Raw genomic sequence first — 16,128 nt, 5'->3', positions numbered from 1 at the left:
ACTTTCTATTCATCATAAAATTACAGTTACAATCATTAAACACTTTTCTAAGTGTACCATGATGTCAAAGAAAACTTGTCAGGAATTTGTATAAAATCTTTTAAACTTACACTGTAAAAAATAAAATGTTAATTTCAACCCCACTCTACGCCTTTGAGTTAAAATTAACATTTTATTTTTTACAGTGTATCTTAACAAAATTTATTTAATAATTGATAACTTTTAATAGTGTAAAAATGTGAATTTAAAATAAACTTTTTATATAAAGAAATCAATTTCAAAGGAACATAAATACCTACAAAAGCTATGTAACTTTCCGAGAGAGGACCTTTTTTCCATTTTGCTTTAAATGTACCATTTATGTTCGTTGCATTTAATTTTTGGTTTTTGCGTTTGTCATTTTACACGTCCTTTCAATCTTTTGTACTGTTTAATGAAATTGTGCTTTCCGTGTTTTAATTCAATGTAGTGTTTGAAAATTGAAAGGAAAGTTGAAGAAAAAGTCATTTTGCGCGGCCGACCGGATAAATGAGCGAACGTCGCGGCGTCCGATTGACTGCACCAATTCCATTAGTCCAGCTTGTAGTAGGCTGTTTCCGCAAGATGCGCGTGTATTGACTTATTGTGAGAAGAGTCACGTCTGTGTGGAGTATCCAAGCTATAGTGTAGTGTTTCTTGTTATAAGTCAGATAGGTATCCAATGAGAAGATCATCAGTGGAATCACTCATGCGAACAATTAAAAATATCGATACGATGCTTATCGCGGCACAATCAATCGATATATTTTGATCAGTCAAGCGTGATGTTTGGATATATATCATCTTCATCATCTTCCATTTTAAATTTTTCGATATTGTCGAAGAAACTCAAATTTGTTTTACGTATCACCAACAGCGATGTAGAGTCTGCGTTACTAATCTAACTGCACAATTCGTTGAAACTGTATAATTTATAAATCAATACATTTCGAAAATATATTATTGCTAGAAAGCAAATTATATATCTTATATAACTTTTCTATGATTACTATTATATATATTGTCTTCGAGTGTTCTTTGTTAAATCTCATTATCGGACTATTAAATAGTCTTTTGCAATTGCAGTTATTTTTAAGTGAAAATTAAATTAAAAAGATAGATATTGGAAAGTTCACGGGTCAATGTAGTTTTATTTTTTAAGATATTTTTAGAATATCCGATGATGGATTATCTAAGATATAATAATATATTTGAATTAATTTGATGACCTGGATATTCAACTTTCTGAATATTGTAATGTTTTTATTATATACAGAGTGGCCCAAGTGTTACAAGTTAATAACTCTAAAAATATTTGTCTTATCAAAAAGTTGTTCATGAAAAAGTTTCATATATTCGAGGGGCCTTTCTAACTACGTAAACAAAAATCCACCCCGTTCTCCTTTGAAGAGAGGCGGGGGATAACACCAAAATTTCAAATGGGACCTCCTGTAAAATGTTACATATTTGGATTCTACGGGGAAACAAGTAAATTTTGTCCAAAAATTGTTTGTAGATAAGGATTGTCTATAGATTGTAAATAAATTAGGAGGTAACAAAAAATTTACGTCTTATTATAATATACATAAATGATTGACTTATCTCTTTTTATTGCTTCCACAGTGCAATAAAAGGTATTCTGCCGTCCGCGTTCTATCGTTGCAGATGCACCGAGTTCTTTCTCTGTTTTAATGAAAGTGTCAGTCGCAGTCGTACAGAGATCGCGAGTATTTGACTTTATTTATTTAAATGTCTGTATATCTGATTGAATAAATACCCTTTCTGTGTAATAAGAAAATTTTTTTAAAGTGATTGCACACCAGAAGTATGGTATTAATTGCAGAATTACTTTATATACCATAAAAACATATTAAAAACATTTTAAGGAACTTTTAATCCATAATTTTTAACTATTAATATACGAAATATTTTATAAGATTTAATGTTTTTGTTAAAGACATAGACATATGACATACATATAAAATTCTTGTTCCCTAAAAAATTTATGACTGAATTTACTTTTGAAGTTTGTTTTTGACAAGATATTTATAAATTCTTATTTTATTTTTATATACGTAAGTACGAAAGCAATTATTTTTGAGCAAAATAGGATAGCTCGAAGAAGGCGTTCAATCATGAAATCAGAAATGAACTATACGAAATGAACACATCGCGCTTATCGATGTATAGGTTCCATTAAAACCAGGAAATTGTTCGGGTTCGACATTCCGATTAGGCCAGATGTTTCGACTGACTGCTATGTAGCACGGTAGCAAATCTCGCTTATAACCAGCATCCTTCCTCATTTCTGCTGTTCGATGGATGCGTTAATTGATGGAAATCATTGTCCTGGAATACACGTAGAAACGTGGATTATATTTTGATTCTCATTAACATGTGTGTGTGTGCATAAATTAATTTTTCCATTAAATATTTTTTCTTAAATTTGTTAATGATGTAATATAATTATATCATTAAGATCTATTTATAAATCGCAATTTTCAGAAATCTCTTATTTACTTCTATAAGTGTAATTTACTCTCTTATCATATATGTATTAAACGATTTTATACTTGTGTGTACATATAGGTACTTTCCAAGTTATATTAATAATTTATGCATTTTTAGAGCCTTTTATAAATTACAAGAGCAAAAAGTAAAAGCAATTCCCTAGCCACTTGACATCAAATTACATACTCCGCTCACGATAGAAATCGCGGTTGGAAGGCGATTGAATTAACCGATTGTCGGATATTATACGGTAATAACACCGTTTCTCATTGACACTGTGTACGCGCGCGACCAATTTGCAGATCATGATACACGCACGCGACTTGCTTGCCATAGTTCGTAGTCGACGTTTTTTGTTATTGTGCAATCGAAACGTCGTTCGTTGCGACCAATTGGAAATTCGCGTATTTGTTCGTGTTTTGATATAAATATGTCGCGCTTCGCACGATCCACATATTTCAATTTTCTATAAGAGTTGAAAAACAATTCGCTCACTTGATTGGATTTAATCAATTTAATTCGCGTACGCTTTTGAGTAACACGACGAATGCAGAGAAAATTTTCGAGTATTCGCAACAATTGGGACGGACAATTAAAGGAATTGTGCCAGTTTGTCGGCTCGAAATGCGAGACGCTGAGAGAGAAGTGGAGTCATTCGAAGTTTACTAACAGAATTAGTATTTCCCGGTCTAGACTGCCGCGAATTCCGGGCCGCGATGCAGTCGGCGTGGAATTAAGTTTCTTGATAAGAGATCGGATGGAAAGGGAGCACTGTATGTCGAGTCAATTCCGGTTTTACCTTCATTTTTATGCAGAATAAGAAAGTTATGCGAGTTAAAGAGAGCTCAAAGGATTCAGAGAAGTTAAACTAACGTTTTTAGAGATGATTAAAAGGGACAATTAAGAGATAAAGGTAGAATTTGAACACTTCATGGAGATTCTTTTGATTTGCAAAAGAATAATAAATACTGCATGATCATCTCAAACATTTACATCTAAAGTATTAACTATTTATTTATTTCCATCTGATTCTGTATACCTTAAGTTTGTATATTTTAATATCAAGTATGAGACATATTGAAAGCTTTCAAAATTTTAATTAAAAAAAGAATCTGACATAATTTAAATTATTTTTTATTAACTCAATTAAATACTTTTAATAGTATAATTATGTATTATGATTTCTTTTATTGTGTATTTCTGTCTGTATAATGTGATATGTTGATTGATAAGAAGAGGGATCTCGTTCTTCTCTTCTTACGGCTGCAATTGTAGGGACGAGTGGTTTGATATCGAATCGTTCAGAGAAACGGATCAAAGAAAAGAAAGCGCAGATGATCGCGGAGAAAAGGTAGTCTTTTGAAAGCAATAGACACCTTTGTGAACGACTCAGAAGACTCTCTATTGGAAGTAACTTCTGTGTTACGAGGCGACAGATGAAATCTTGGCTCGTCTCTGTCTGGCATGGACATAGTTTATTGGCTGATAAACCGATAATTCATCTGAAAGATTCAAAGGAAATAAAGCCAGAAGCCAATCCATTCACAAAAGCTGTGTACATATGCCATTTAGAATAATGTTGCTCTGATATTTTAAATTATTATTTCTTTAGAGAGAAGTCCTTTAATTATCAATTTATCATATAGGAGTCTTTAATTAAAAAATTTCCTGTTACAATATTTTCATTCTCTCTCATGATATAGCAATCTCAATACAATTTATTGGGATCGCTTATATGTTATAAAAATTTAATTTAATTTGATACTAATTTTATGAAAGCTCTCTCTCTCTCTCTCTCTCTCTAAATAAAAAATAGTTAAATTAAGTTCTTATCTATAAAATAAATGTATGTTTGTATTTAGTAAATATTTAGCTAGTAGTACATTTAAACATTTTTTCTCAATGTAATTATTAGATAGTGCAAAGTTTATGCCCGATTTATTATTAATTTTGAATGATAAATCGGGGGTATGAACGTTTGCACTGATCTAATATATTACCTTTAATGAGAAAAATTTTATATTATTTTTTATTTAATAAGAAATTTAGACATTTTTTATTTTTTGAAAACAAACGCTTTAATTATTAAAATTTAAAATTTTTGTATTTTTGTATCGTTCACAATGATAATTAAAAAAATATATAATCCATCCTGTTACATATAATAATATTACAGTGTTATTTTTAAAAAAACAAAATATTATTATGAAAAATATATATATATGTATATACATCATTTAAAATTCTACAGCTATATTGATTTTTCTGGATTTTGTGTATTATAATTGATTGCGTTGCGTATATGTATATAAATATGTATCACGCAAATTGTTAGACTGACTTTGAAACAGACACATCATAATCTCATTCTCGAACATGTAACAATTTACACTCTGCATACTTTTGAATATTTGAGCAGCTGCCTAATTACTCGATAACCATAATACAGTTTTGCACTGCAGATCTTGCAGCGCTACGTTAGCTGTTATTGCCAATGAGTTCCATTTGGTTCCGGCACGTGCTCATACATGTGTATCATGCTTATTAATTAACGAACGAGTGGAATATCACGACTGTGTACGTGTGTGTATATTCTTGTGAAAAAAGCGCAGAAAATCGCGATGCTTGTATATAAGACGCAATACGGTATAAAACGACGATTACAGAGGGAGATAAAAAGAAAGAGAATGAGAGAGAGAGAGAGGGAGAGGGAGAGGGGGAGAGAGAGAGAGAGAGAGGGGGGGGGGGGGAAAAGCTTTCTTGCGAGAGAAGGTCAGAGATAAGATCGCCAGTAATGAACTATCCGGACCTGATGTGAGTCTAATGAGGACCGCAGAAATAATCTCGTTGAGATAGAAATTCGCGGGCATACTACGCGATTCCACCCGCGATACACACGCGGCTTCGTCGTTCTCTCGGTTCTTTCGTGACTCGAAGAGAGGACACGTCTCTGCTTCCCACACAACTAGAGAAACTGGAGAACTTCTCGCCAGTCATGCCTTTGTATTTTCTTAACACTCGCAACTCGAAGGTTAGTCATCGTTTTCGTTACTATATGAACGACGATTGTAACGTGAAGCTAAGTTTCATTTAATATTGTTTATGTGAGTGGCTTTTCTTTTTTCTGCATAAAATGATAAATTCTCAAAGACAATCTGTATAAATTGTCAATGTACAATTGTAATGTACATCTTTGTTGACACTTTAATTTCACGATACTTTACATGCGTGCAATTAGTTGTTGCTCTCGCGACACCCACTTGATATTCTTCATTTTTCTCTCAAAGTTTTCATCTAGAGTCTTACACATTGTTTCGAGAGCTCAGAGTACTCTTCCCCTCTTACGCTCCTTCCCCTTTCGATGACACTTGACTCGGTTTCTTTCTTCCGTATCTTCGCACACTCGTCATCATGCAAATGCGATTAGTCGCATACCTGAGACCACATGTCATTCTGAAAAAATTTCAAGAAAACGAATCTGATCCTTCTGATGGAGAATTTAGCATCATTAAACGGACGATAAACCGCGTACGATTGCGTCAATGTTCTCTTAATTTATTCAGTGAATTTAATTAGTCCGCAGAACAAGCGTCTACTTTCTAGTCGTGACACGCGCGACCGTCTCTAGATGCTGCTCCTCTTCCGTAACTCTTGCACGTGAGGACGTGGCTTTATCTCGAGAGAGTGACGAGCCCGGAGGAGAGCATCTCCCTTTGCCCTAGCATCATCCCTCATCTGTCTTCACGTTTTCGTGTAAATATGACTACGAGCGTAGAGACGTGCGTACACTCCAGACGCGTACAACGTGCAGTGGACTTTCAGCTGGATATGGAATATTAACGAACGGACGGTAAAGTCAAGCGCCAAATCAAATCGTTTATCCTTTTCGCGTCAGATAGGTAGCTGTATAAATAGAGATTTGTTCTGTTTTTGTAATTAAAACACTCTTAAAGACAACGAGAATAAGAAGAGAGAAAAGACGACGAAGAGCAATAATTGGACAGTAATACGTTATAATGGTTGAAACTTGGCACGGATCACAATTATATAACAATTATATAATTGTAATGATTTAATAAAACTTTAAAATTTTACAATAAGTAAGATTTAATGGTTCTACTAATTAAAAAATTTATTATTATGTTTGTGTAAAACGTATGCAATACTTGACAGAAATTGAAAATAGAACAATATTATTACTTATTGTACAAATTATTTATTAAATAATATTATTATTTTTGTAAAATACATGCAACAATTAACAGAAATCAAAGGTACAGAAATATGCATTTCTTACGCGTTATTTATGAAATAATTGTTTTTTCAAACCAATTTTATCTGCCCGAGATTATATGATGTGCGTGAAGTTAGCACCGCCATTTTGAAAAAAAATAAAATAAAATTTGTGCTGAATTGTGCTAGATTTGTGCTACATTGTGCCGCAAGAATTAATGACATAACTCAAAAAACAAAGCGTTAAATTGAAAAAAGCGTTTTTTTCGCCAGCACCGCCATTTTGTTTAATCGGCAAAATAAACATTGTGCTGAGTTGTGCTCGATTTGTGCTTCATTGTGCCGCAAAGATTTCAGCCGTTCTTTCATAACACCAAAAGTTATGATATACTAAAAATAGTTTTTCCCTCCGTGTTCGGTTTTTTGCCCATAAATTGGGTTTGTAGTGCTTCCATGTGATCGATACTGTATATCTGAGTTGTGCTATCGTAGCACAAATTGAGCACAACTAAGCACAATGTTTATTTTGCCGATTAAACAAAATGGCGGTGCTGGCGAAAAAAACGTTTTTTTTCAATTTAACGCTTTGTTTTTTGAGTTATGTCATTAATTCTTGCGGCACAATGTAGCACAAATCTAGCACAATTCAGCACATATTTTATTTTATTTTTTTTTTCAAAATGGCGGTGCTAACTTCACGCACATGATTATATGCCTTTCACATTCCTCTTACCTATATGAATTTTTCTCACTTATCCATAGAAAAAGACGTGATTTCTTTCCCGAAAAGAGCGTAGAAATGGGAACGTCGAATATGACGCGACCTCATTCAAAATAGACGGATCGGAATAGAATACGCAGAAATTGGGATTTATTGCGAGGAGTCCCTCTCTCGGGAAGAGTCCCGCGGGAATGGTGCCGCGTGCACCAGACGTGCTCGTACACACGGAGGAAGCATTCGAAGAAATGCACATGGAAAATGGTAGAATTTGATTCAAGGACAGAGATGGCGAAATATTTCTGATTTTATTACACGACGTCCCTTTTTTCCGCGGAAAAATAGTTGACTCTGTTACTGTTGGTCGCGCGTATCGACTCGTTCTCGATTTCTCTCGGGAACCAATGCGCTCGACTATTCGACGTGGTTGGCTGGTTATGCAGATGCGAATAAGACCTTGCGAGATTGACTGAGAAATACCGATGGCGATGAAACAATGCCGCGATAAAACGACGAAATAAAAATCATGGTGAGGATCAGATGTTTACACGGAAAATAACTGTAAAGTTTAGCAAGACTAACAAAACGACTTATGCCGTTAATGTATTAAATTGTACCTATATTGCTGGTAAAAAAAATTATCTAGATACAGATCTGAAAATAATTTTGTTGAACCATCAAAATAATTATGTAGAATTCTCAAACTGGTTGCTAAAACGTTTTCATGTTTCAAAACTTTTTGCAACGTTGCTTATTATATTTAAGATTTCAACGTAATTATTGTGATCACTCGAAAAAATGATCTTTATAGATACGAAAAATTAGTTGAAATAGATAGAAATTTAACAAGTACTCTCTGCGATACTGGATGACAGAGATAGAACTTAAATTTGTGCTAGTATAAATTCTATGCATATGATACATCATGTTTTATTAGATACAAAAACTAGAAAAAAATTTTTAGCTTATAGAGCAGCAAAATATCTTTTTGTATGATGATTTCAACAAAATTATTTTTCTCCAGCTAAATTTTTAGATACTTTTGCAAAATTGTTCTTTCTGTGGTAGTTAATTACGTTTACATAAAAACTTTTAATCAGTCTGTTCTTGTACATATAGTAGTAAAATTAGTTTATAAAATGACTTACTTTGATGTGAGAATATACAATACTCAACTAAAATAACTTTGATAATATATTTGTTGAGTTAGAAATTATTTAAAATATGAAGAATAAAAAAATATACATATATAAACATAACGATATACATTTTACTAAATGTTAGGATTAAATTTTGTTAAAAATTACGACTTTTATAATATATATTAATTACAATATACATATAATTAAGATTTTAGACAATTTAGACTGCAAAGTTCACAACATTCTGGTCGATATCGATAACGCATTATCGTAACGTTCCACGATATAGAGACCAACAGACTCGTGTCTTCCGGTTTACATTGAGGCATAAAAGTCAGAAGCAACGTCGTCGTATTGATTTTACGAGGCCAGTTCTCCGAACAAAAAGGTAGAGCAGCTACGTAATGTTTTATCGATCTTATGATGCTGCCATTACCATTTATCGATAAAAAAATGAATAAAAGATTTCGGATATGTTCCCGAGTTCGGTTCGTAGCACGTACGTTGATGTATAAATATTATTTCGCGTTGTTCGCATTTATGGTCACCATAAATATATTTAAATACATTAATACGACGATGCATTATAACGTTATTCTGTATGAAGACGTCAAGCTTCGTATCAATATCTCAAGAGAGACAATTTTGACACAGATTATTTATTATAATACATAGACAGTTATTTTTAACTTTTTTTTTATAATTACAGTAAAACTAAGTATTGGAGTCATTTTTACAAATGTGTTAATATTTATATGCTTTAATCAAACTGTATACAAATAAAAGTATATATGTAAAAAACTGTATAAAAAATGTTCAAAATTCTTTTTTTATTGAACAATACAATTTTATAGTTTATTTATTTTATTTGTTATTGTTTTTATTGTTATGAATTAAAATTTTTAAAAATCTAAATTTTTTTATAAGTACCTTATAAATATTCAAATATTCAAAATAACTTATGCAAAATTCCGTTACGATTACATTGTACAAGAATTTTGTTTCAAAATATGTCGCAACGGTGATTTTGATAAGTTTCTTCCTGTAGATTACGAGCCTGTAAAGAAAAATACTCCAGCACGTCAGGTTTTTAAAGAAAATCGAGTTGAAGAGACAAAAGACGCATTTTTTTTTGCTATTTTTAAGTTGTTCAGAAAAATACTACTATTCAGATAGTAAACTGTTACTAAAGCAAAAGTATTTGTAAGTATTACTTTTAAATGTAATTTACAATAATCTATAGTTTTTGTTATCATTTTGAAATATCTACGAAACGTATCCCCCCCACCATTTTTTATATTCCCTTAAATAATATTGTATAAAAGAAATCTCCTATATATAAATTTCATACATCACAGAAATTTACAGAGAACTTTGCTGCTTGTTGGAACGATAGATGTTTCTCGTTGCCGACTGTCTCTTGTGTCCATCGTTAATTCTATTTCTAGATATATGTAGCTATGTCCTTGGTCTCTTCGTCATTTTCTTTTTCTTCTTTGCTCGGTTACCTGGTGTCTCGTGAATTTCGTTATCTTCTGCTTCTTCTTCCTTCGCGGTGTACAGTTCGTTCCATTGAAACTATCTCGAAGTTTGCTGAACTTCTAAGTATCTAGTCGTCGTCGCCGTCGTTTCCGGGAGAAACTTCGTACTATGTGATTCCACGTTGTAGTCGATGAAATCGAATTCTTGTATAGGGCGTTTTAGCAAAATAGCGATACAAGTTATTAAACGTTTTCTTGCCAATTGTTTGTTCTCGTCACAAAGATAATTCGCGTTTTTAATTGATTAACTTTGTTGTACCACAGTTAAATTTTATTAGAAGTTAACGAGTTAGGATATATGTATAGTATTATGTTGTGATATATTATGTTGCTATAATCAGACAATATGATAACAACAGATAAATTATGATTAAATGTTAATTCAATTAATATTGTATAATGGTACAGTTATTCTCTACTATGATATCGAATTATTTAATAAATTGTAAATTGCTATTAAAACTCTTATTTATAAATTGTTCATATATTAGTTGCTTTAATTAACCATTTAGTTCTAATTATTAAATAACGCCTATGCAGAAGATAATCCTTAACTTAATTTAAGAATCTTGTAGAATATTTAATTTGTTTTTCAATAAATTATATAAGCTTTTATGGATTTTTTTCATAAATTTATACAAGTCGCCTTTCAGAAAAGTAAACATTTTTATGCATTACAATACTTAAATAAAAATATTATGCTATTAATTTAATAGTAACTGAACGAATATGCTTTTATCTTATATGAAAATTTTATTTATTACGCACAAATAATAACAATCTTTTTGCGCATGAAAAATTATGAATATTACAAATATTATAATATGTAAAACTTAATGTTTTAAGATTTAATTTGAGGGGTCCATTTGCCATTTGAAATTTACATATATAAAAAGCTTTTGCATGCGTCCCATTCACCATACCCAGCCGCCTTGTCGATTGACGCAGCGCACGCATCGATTGTTCAGAATTCAAGGACGCGTCGAGCGGTGGTGCGGGATCGATCAACCGCCAAAGAGCGACGAAGCTTTCTGCCGGAGTTTAAATCCTAATCGTCATCGTAATCGCTGGAGCAGTGGTTTGAATCGCCTCTCACGATATCGGCGCCGCATTGTCCATTGTGCGCCATATACGTGCCGGAGGCCTCGCGACGAGACTTAGCATACGCGCATTCATAAGAACGTTGAGGATATGCGTCAAAAAACTATCTGGATGCTTGTACATACCTTGCGTAGCATCCAAAGATTAAGCCATTAAGTAAGCAAACATTTAATGCGATATAATTTTATGCAATTTATTTTTCGGTGCTTCTTCAAATCTTTAATGTAGAGATTTCATCGAGCAAAAATGCGACATCTTCTTTCCTTGAAGCAAAGTATCGACAAGTTCGAGAATTTCCGGCAACAGAAATATCGAAGAATTGATACTTGAAATTTAATAGTTGAAGCTTCCATTTTCCGGCAACACACGGAATGTATCGAGCGAAGGGACAAGATATTTTCTGTGAAAAGTAAAGAACGGGAGTGCGTCCTAACAGAATTTTATCTTGAAATTCAGAACTTATTGAATACTTTGAAAAAATATGTATTAAAAAAACACAATAAAATGGTATAAAAATATCTTTATTCATAAAAATAATATAAATTTTTAATAAGACACGTGTGTATAAGGAAATATATATTATATAATGCCTATTCGAGTCAAACTCTAGATGTGCGATTTTCATTTATTAGTAGATTAAAACCAAATTCATATACGTTTCAATCCTTTGTTTGAATCCTCCTCAGTATAAATAAGTTATACTTTAATACAGAGCAATTAATAAATCCTACATATATGGTAGTTTTTACGTGGTTTAATCGCATGTAAGTTGCATTCTCGAGAGTTGATCAACGATAATGTATGTAACTTAGTATGTTGATATCAAATTGTTCATTTTTTATATAAGTTACAAATAAAATTAAGAATAAATCTTTAATGAATTTATTTTAAAACTATTTTGGAGTTACTTGGTAGGTGCCAGTACAAGTGCAAATGTTGTTTCGTTGATGATAACGTTTAGTTCAATGTTGTATCTTTCGGGATTTGAGAGAAAAAAGTAATGGAAAACCAACTGCAAAGAGCTTCACTAGTTCGCTGTGGCCAGTGAACGGTGTACTTGGGAAGAAAAAAGAGGAACGAATGATACGAAAGTTTCGCAAGAACTGTAAAGTGCCGCGAGTGCTCAGAGGGTGAACAATTTCGTCGGTTATAAAAGTAATGCGATATCTCGTGCGCGCGGTGGAATATGGAATGGCGGTGTCCATTATGGAAAAAGCGCGGCGGCGGGAAGTAACGAAAAATTTAGTGCCAAGCGAGACTAATCATTTAGGAACTTTTTGCGACGGTACCTGCGGGAATAGGGGTAGCTTTCGCGCAACGCGATATATTTTTTAATATTCTCGGAATCAGAAACGCGGAATGGTAAAGTAAGATGATGCCATTAAGAGGATGCCAGTACTTATTTAGTTATTTACTGGAGGATGCGCTCGATTTATGTATTATTAGCTGTTCTAAGTTTTACGTTAAAAAGAAAACGTATCGGAAAGTTTTGCAATAATATGTTGTGTCTGATTTTAACTTGTGTATCAAAGATATATTATTAAATATAATATACATGTGAGAAAAAATCTATTATTCACAATTTAATAAAAATTAGCTATTCTCAATTGGTTAAGATTATGTTTTTTATTAAAAAATTAAAAAGTGTATTTCATCTGATAAAAAGTCATCACTAAGTTTCGGTGACCGTCAGATTTTTCTTTTTGACAGGAATTATTTTTAACATTGTTCCACGATATATTTCGCGTACGTAACTATAATTGCAATTAACGCCTACGTTTGTCTAAACGGGGGTACCGCAGAATTCAACGGTATCACCAGCGGCACTGCTCGTCAGCCGCATGGGTTTCTCTTCAGCCACAAACATCTATACTTACGTCAGACCGTTAATACCGTTGGTTGGCGTAGTACAAATTGAAGCGCACAACATGATATTCGAACAGAGGAAATGGCAGTCGTATGTAATCATATGTCGGTATGACTTGCGGGCATGTCATTAAAAATTATCACAAATAAAGCGCAATGTGAAGAGCGTGCCGGCGTAATCGTCATAAAATTGTCAGCGTGTTACCATCTTACTCATAAGAAACACATGCCGACTATATTGTATACGGATGGCGACCATCGCCATACCAGATTTCTACTCTTCATCTTTGTTCATTGCGTTTACTACTGTTAGTGGTATGCTCTAAACATAAACCAGTTTCTTGCATTACTTCTATACGCGTCGTTCGTTTACACATTGCTGTTTTGTACATATTCTTGTAATCAGTGCGGTTAGCTTGTCCATATAGAAAAAAGGATTTCGTTTTACTCGACAAATCGATATTTGCTAACCTGATTAGTAAGAAGATATTGTATTCAATACTCAAGTATTTCTTTCTTTAAAAATTTCTTGTTAAATTTGAAGTCCAGGTGGAAAATTTATATATTGTGAAATAACACTTACAACTTTACATATTAATAAAAATGAAATAATAAAATAGAAATAGTAAAAGAAAGAAGAGAATAATAAAGTGAAATTGTTTGAAGCACATTATGAAGTGTAGTTTAAAACAAATAATATAAAATCATAAAGACAATTGGAATTTCCTTAATTTTATACATTAAAAAAATATTCTGAATATATCAGACTAATTACATTATAACATATGTATAAAATACACTCAGAGAAAGATTTCTTTGAATCTCTGGGTGTATGTTTTTAATTTTTTCTACAATCTGTATAATGAACAATAATTATCTTTCTTATTCATTTAAAACTTTTTTCTCGCGCTTTGAACGTAAGATTCCACGCTGTAAGGACAAGTGCTCGATAATGGACGATGTAATTGACTGCTCCAAATTATATTTCCCAGCATATTAGGAGTGCGAGAAGACTAAGGAAATGGAGGCGCCATAGAGTGCCTTATAATTTTATATCGATCACGTTCACGCGGTTTTTCTGTAGTATACGGTAGGGAGAGATGACTTGGCATTATGCCTTTAAAGACGTTTCCATGCTACTGCTTTTTATAAAAAATGGGTAGTCAGGAATTCGTTCCGTTATATTTATTACAATTAATATCGTGCATTCATTTTTTTTGTACATTGTTCTGATTTGTTACATTGTTCTGCTATTAAACTCAATAATTATGTATTAATTGCAACTCGCGTGTATTTTTGGTAGCATCATCAAATTTAAAAAATTCTGTTAAATCTATCGCTTTGTGCCTCACAGTCTCTCCCTTTGCGCTTTTTCCACCCTTTCTTCCATTTCTCGTAAAAAACAATCCCAATCGTTAGACGGAACCGAACTGAAATCGTTATATCCCGACGCTTTGTCTGCACTCGGATTACAATCATGATTCGCAGTCGATGTTTTTCGCGGCAGCGTATGAGAAAAACGCAGGCATTATTTCTTATGAAATAATCAGAGTGTAGGAAGCTGCGAGGTGTGCAGCACCTCGTAAATAAGGCGTATTAGTGCTTGTCATGAAATGAACAACTAGCCGTCACGACTGAAAAAGTCTCTTAAATAGTATCTACTCATAAAGATATTGATCGCGTACTGGTGTATAATGAACGATAACGACAATTTTCTAATGGCGGGATTTATTTCTTCCGAGCTATCAGAGAAGTGTTTCGCTCATTACATCGGTCGTTTCCAACCGTAATGCGTTCTTGCTTCCATCACATAAGAATGTTCTGGATAATGTTGTTACACGTCTGTGCATAAATCTTAGGCAGTTATGTACGTACGTCATAAATCATAGCCAGAGTACAGGATGTAGCGGAACTATCGCTCAAATATAGATACAGCTAAGATAAACTTTGCGGAATGCCAATTGTTTCAACCTTTAGAGACATCGATCATTCCTGACTGATGTACAGTTAAAAGGAAGATTGATTCGATTTCCGGCAAATAAATATAGAAAAGGATTTTATTCTTCATGTACATTTTTGTTTTATTTTAATTTTATTTGCACATTTCGACTACTTTATTAATTATAAAGATGTTGGAAAGTAAATTGGAATTATTGCTTTATTCTTTAATATTGTTTTCTTCTATCTTGAAATCGCGCGAACATCTGAAGGTTATTATACCGTTCTTTCACTTTTCGATTTGTAACGCGTGAGATAGTTACATTATTCCAATATCTTTTCCAACGCATGTTATTTCTGTAAATCATAACCGCAATTGGACGCGATGCAATTATGGAAAAGCAATCGATATCTCCGCTCGCGGGAGGATACACGTCCGATCAGTCATTACCGATGATTTCTCTCGACTCGCGCTCTTTTTCTTTCTTTCTCAGGAGGATAATTGACGCCCGGTTTATTATCCTTGCGAGTCACTCTCTTGACCGGTGACTTTACTCTCTCGTAGGACGACGACACGCACAATGGTGTCGTCGGTACCGTCTTCTATTTGCCTGGGTTATTCATGAGGGACCATCTTTCTCTTTTGCAGAGGCCGAATGCTGCGTTGGTGAGACTGCCAGTGAGGCATGCTGGGAACCTTGTTACTGCGTCCTCCTGCAGGACGAGCAGACCCTCACGGCTTACAGGAGCGAGGACATGGCGGTGAGTACATTTTTCTTTAAAAGCCTTTCCGATTCCCCTGGATTTATCCATCCTGCGGCTGTTTCGCTCTCACCCCTGCGCACACGCGACAGTATCATAAAGCATGAGACGGATTTACACTGCTGCTGTTACATGTTTGTTTTCCGTAATGCGCGTTTTGTTGGGTCTCCTCTTTCCAGACACTATATCAGTGGTTTTCATAAAAAGTATTGTCGAATTTTGGATAATATACTATATTTTTGAAAGAATAATTATAAATCAAATAAGAGGAGAGAATTTTATTTTTAGTGGAAGCAAA

The 16,128-nt window shown here is 33.3% G+C and overlaps 1 protein-coding gene across 1 annotated transcript in view; it reads left to right on the top strand.

The window, feature by feature from the left end:
• Positions 1-16,128, top strand: part of LOC108771588 (uncharacterized) — a 63,107-nt gene that overhangs the window by 5,670 nt on the left and 41,309 nt on the right. The window contains exon 2 of the mRNA XM_018536910.1: positions 15,718-15,830. Within this exon, the coding sequence (XP_018392412.1) occupies positions 15,718-15,830 (113 nt within the window). The remainder of the gene's footprint in view (positions 1-15,717; positions 15,831-16,128) is intronic.

Source organism: Cyphomyrmex costatus, unplaced genomic scaffold, assembly GCF_001594065.2.
Source record: "Cyphomyrmex costatus isolate MS0001 unplaced genomic scaffold, Ccosl1.0 scaffold162, whole genome shotgun sequence".
NCBI classification, from domain to species: Eukaryota; Metazoa; Arthropoda; class Insecta; order Hymenoptera; family Formicidae; genus Cyphomyrmex; species Cyphomyrmex costatus.
This window is presented reverse-complemented; position numbering and strand designations above follow the sequence as displayed.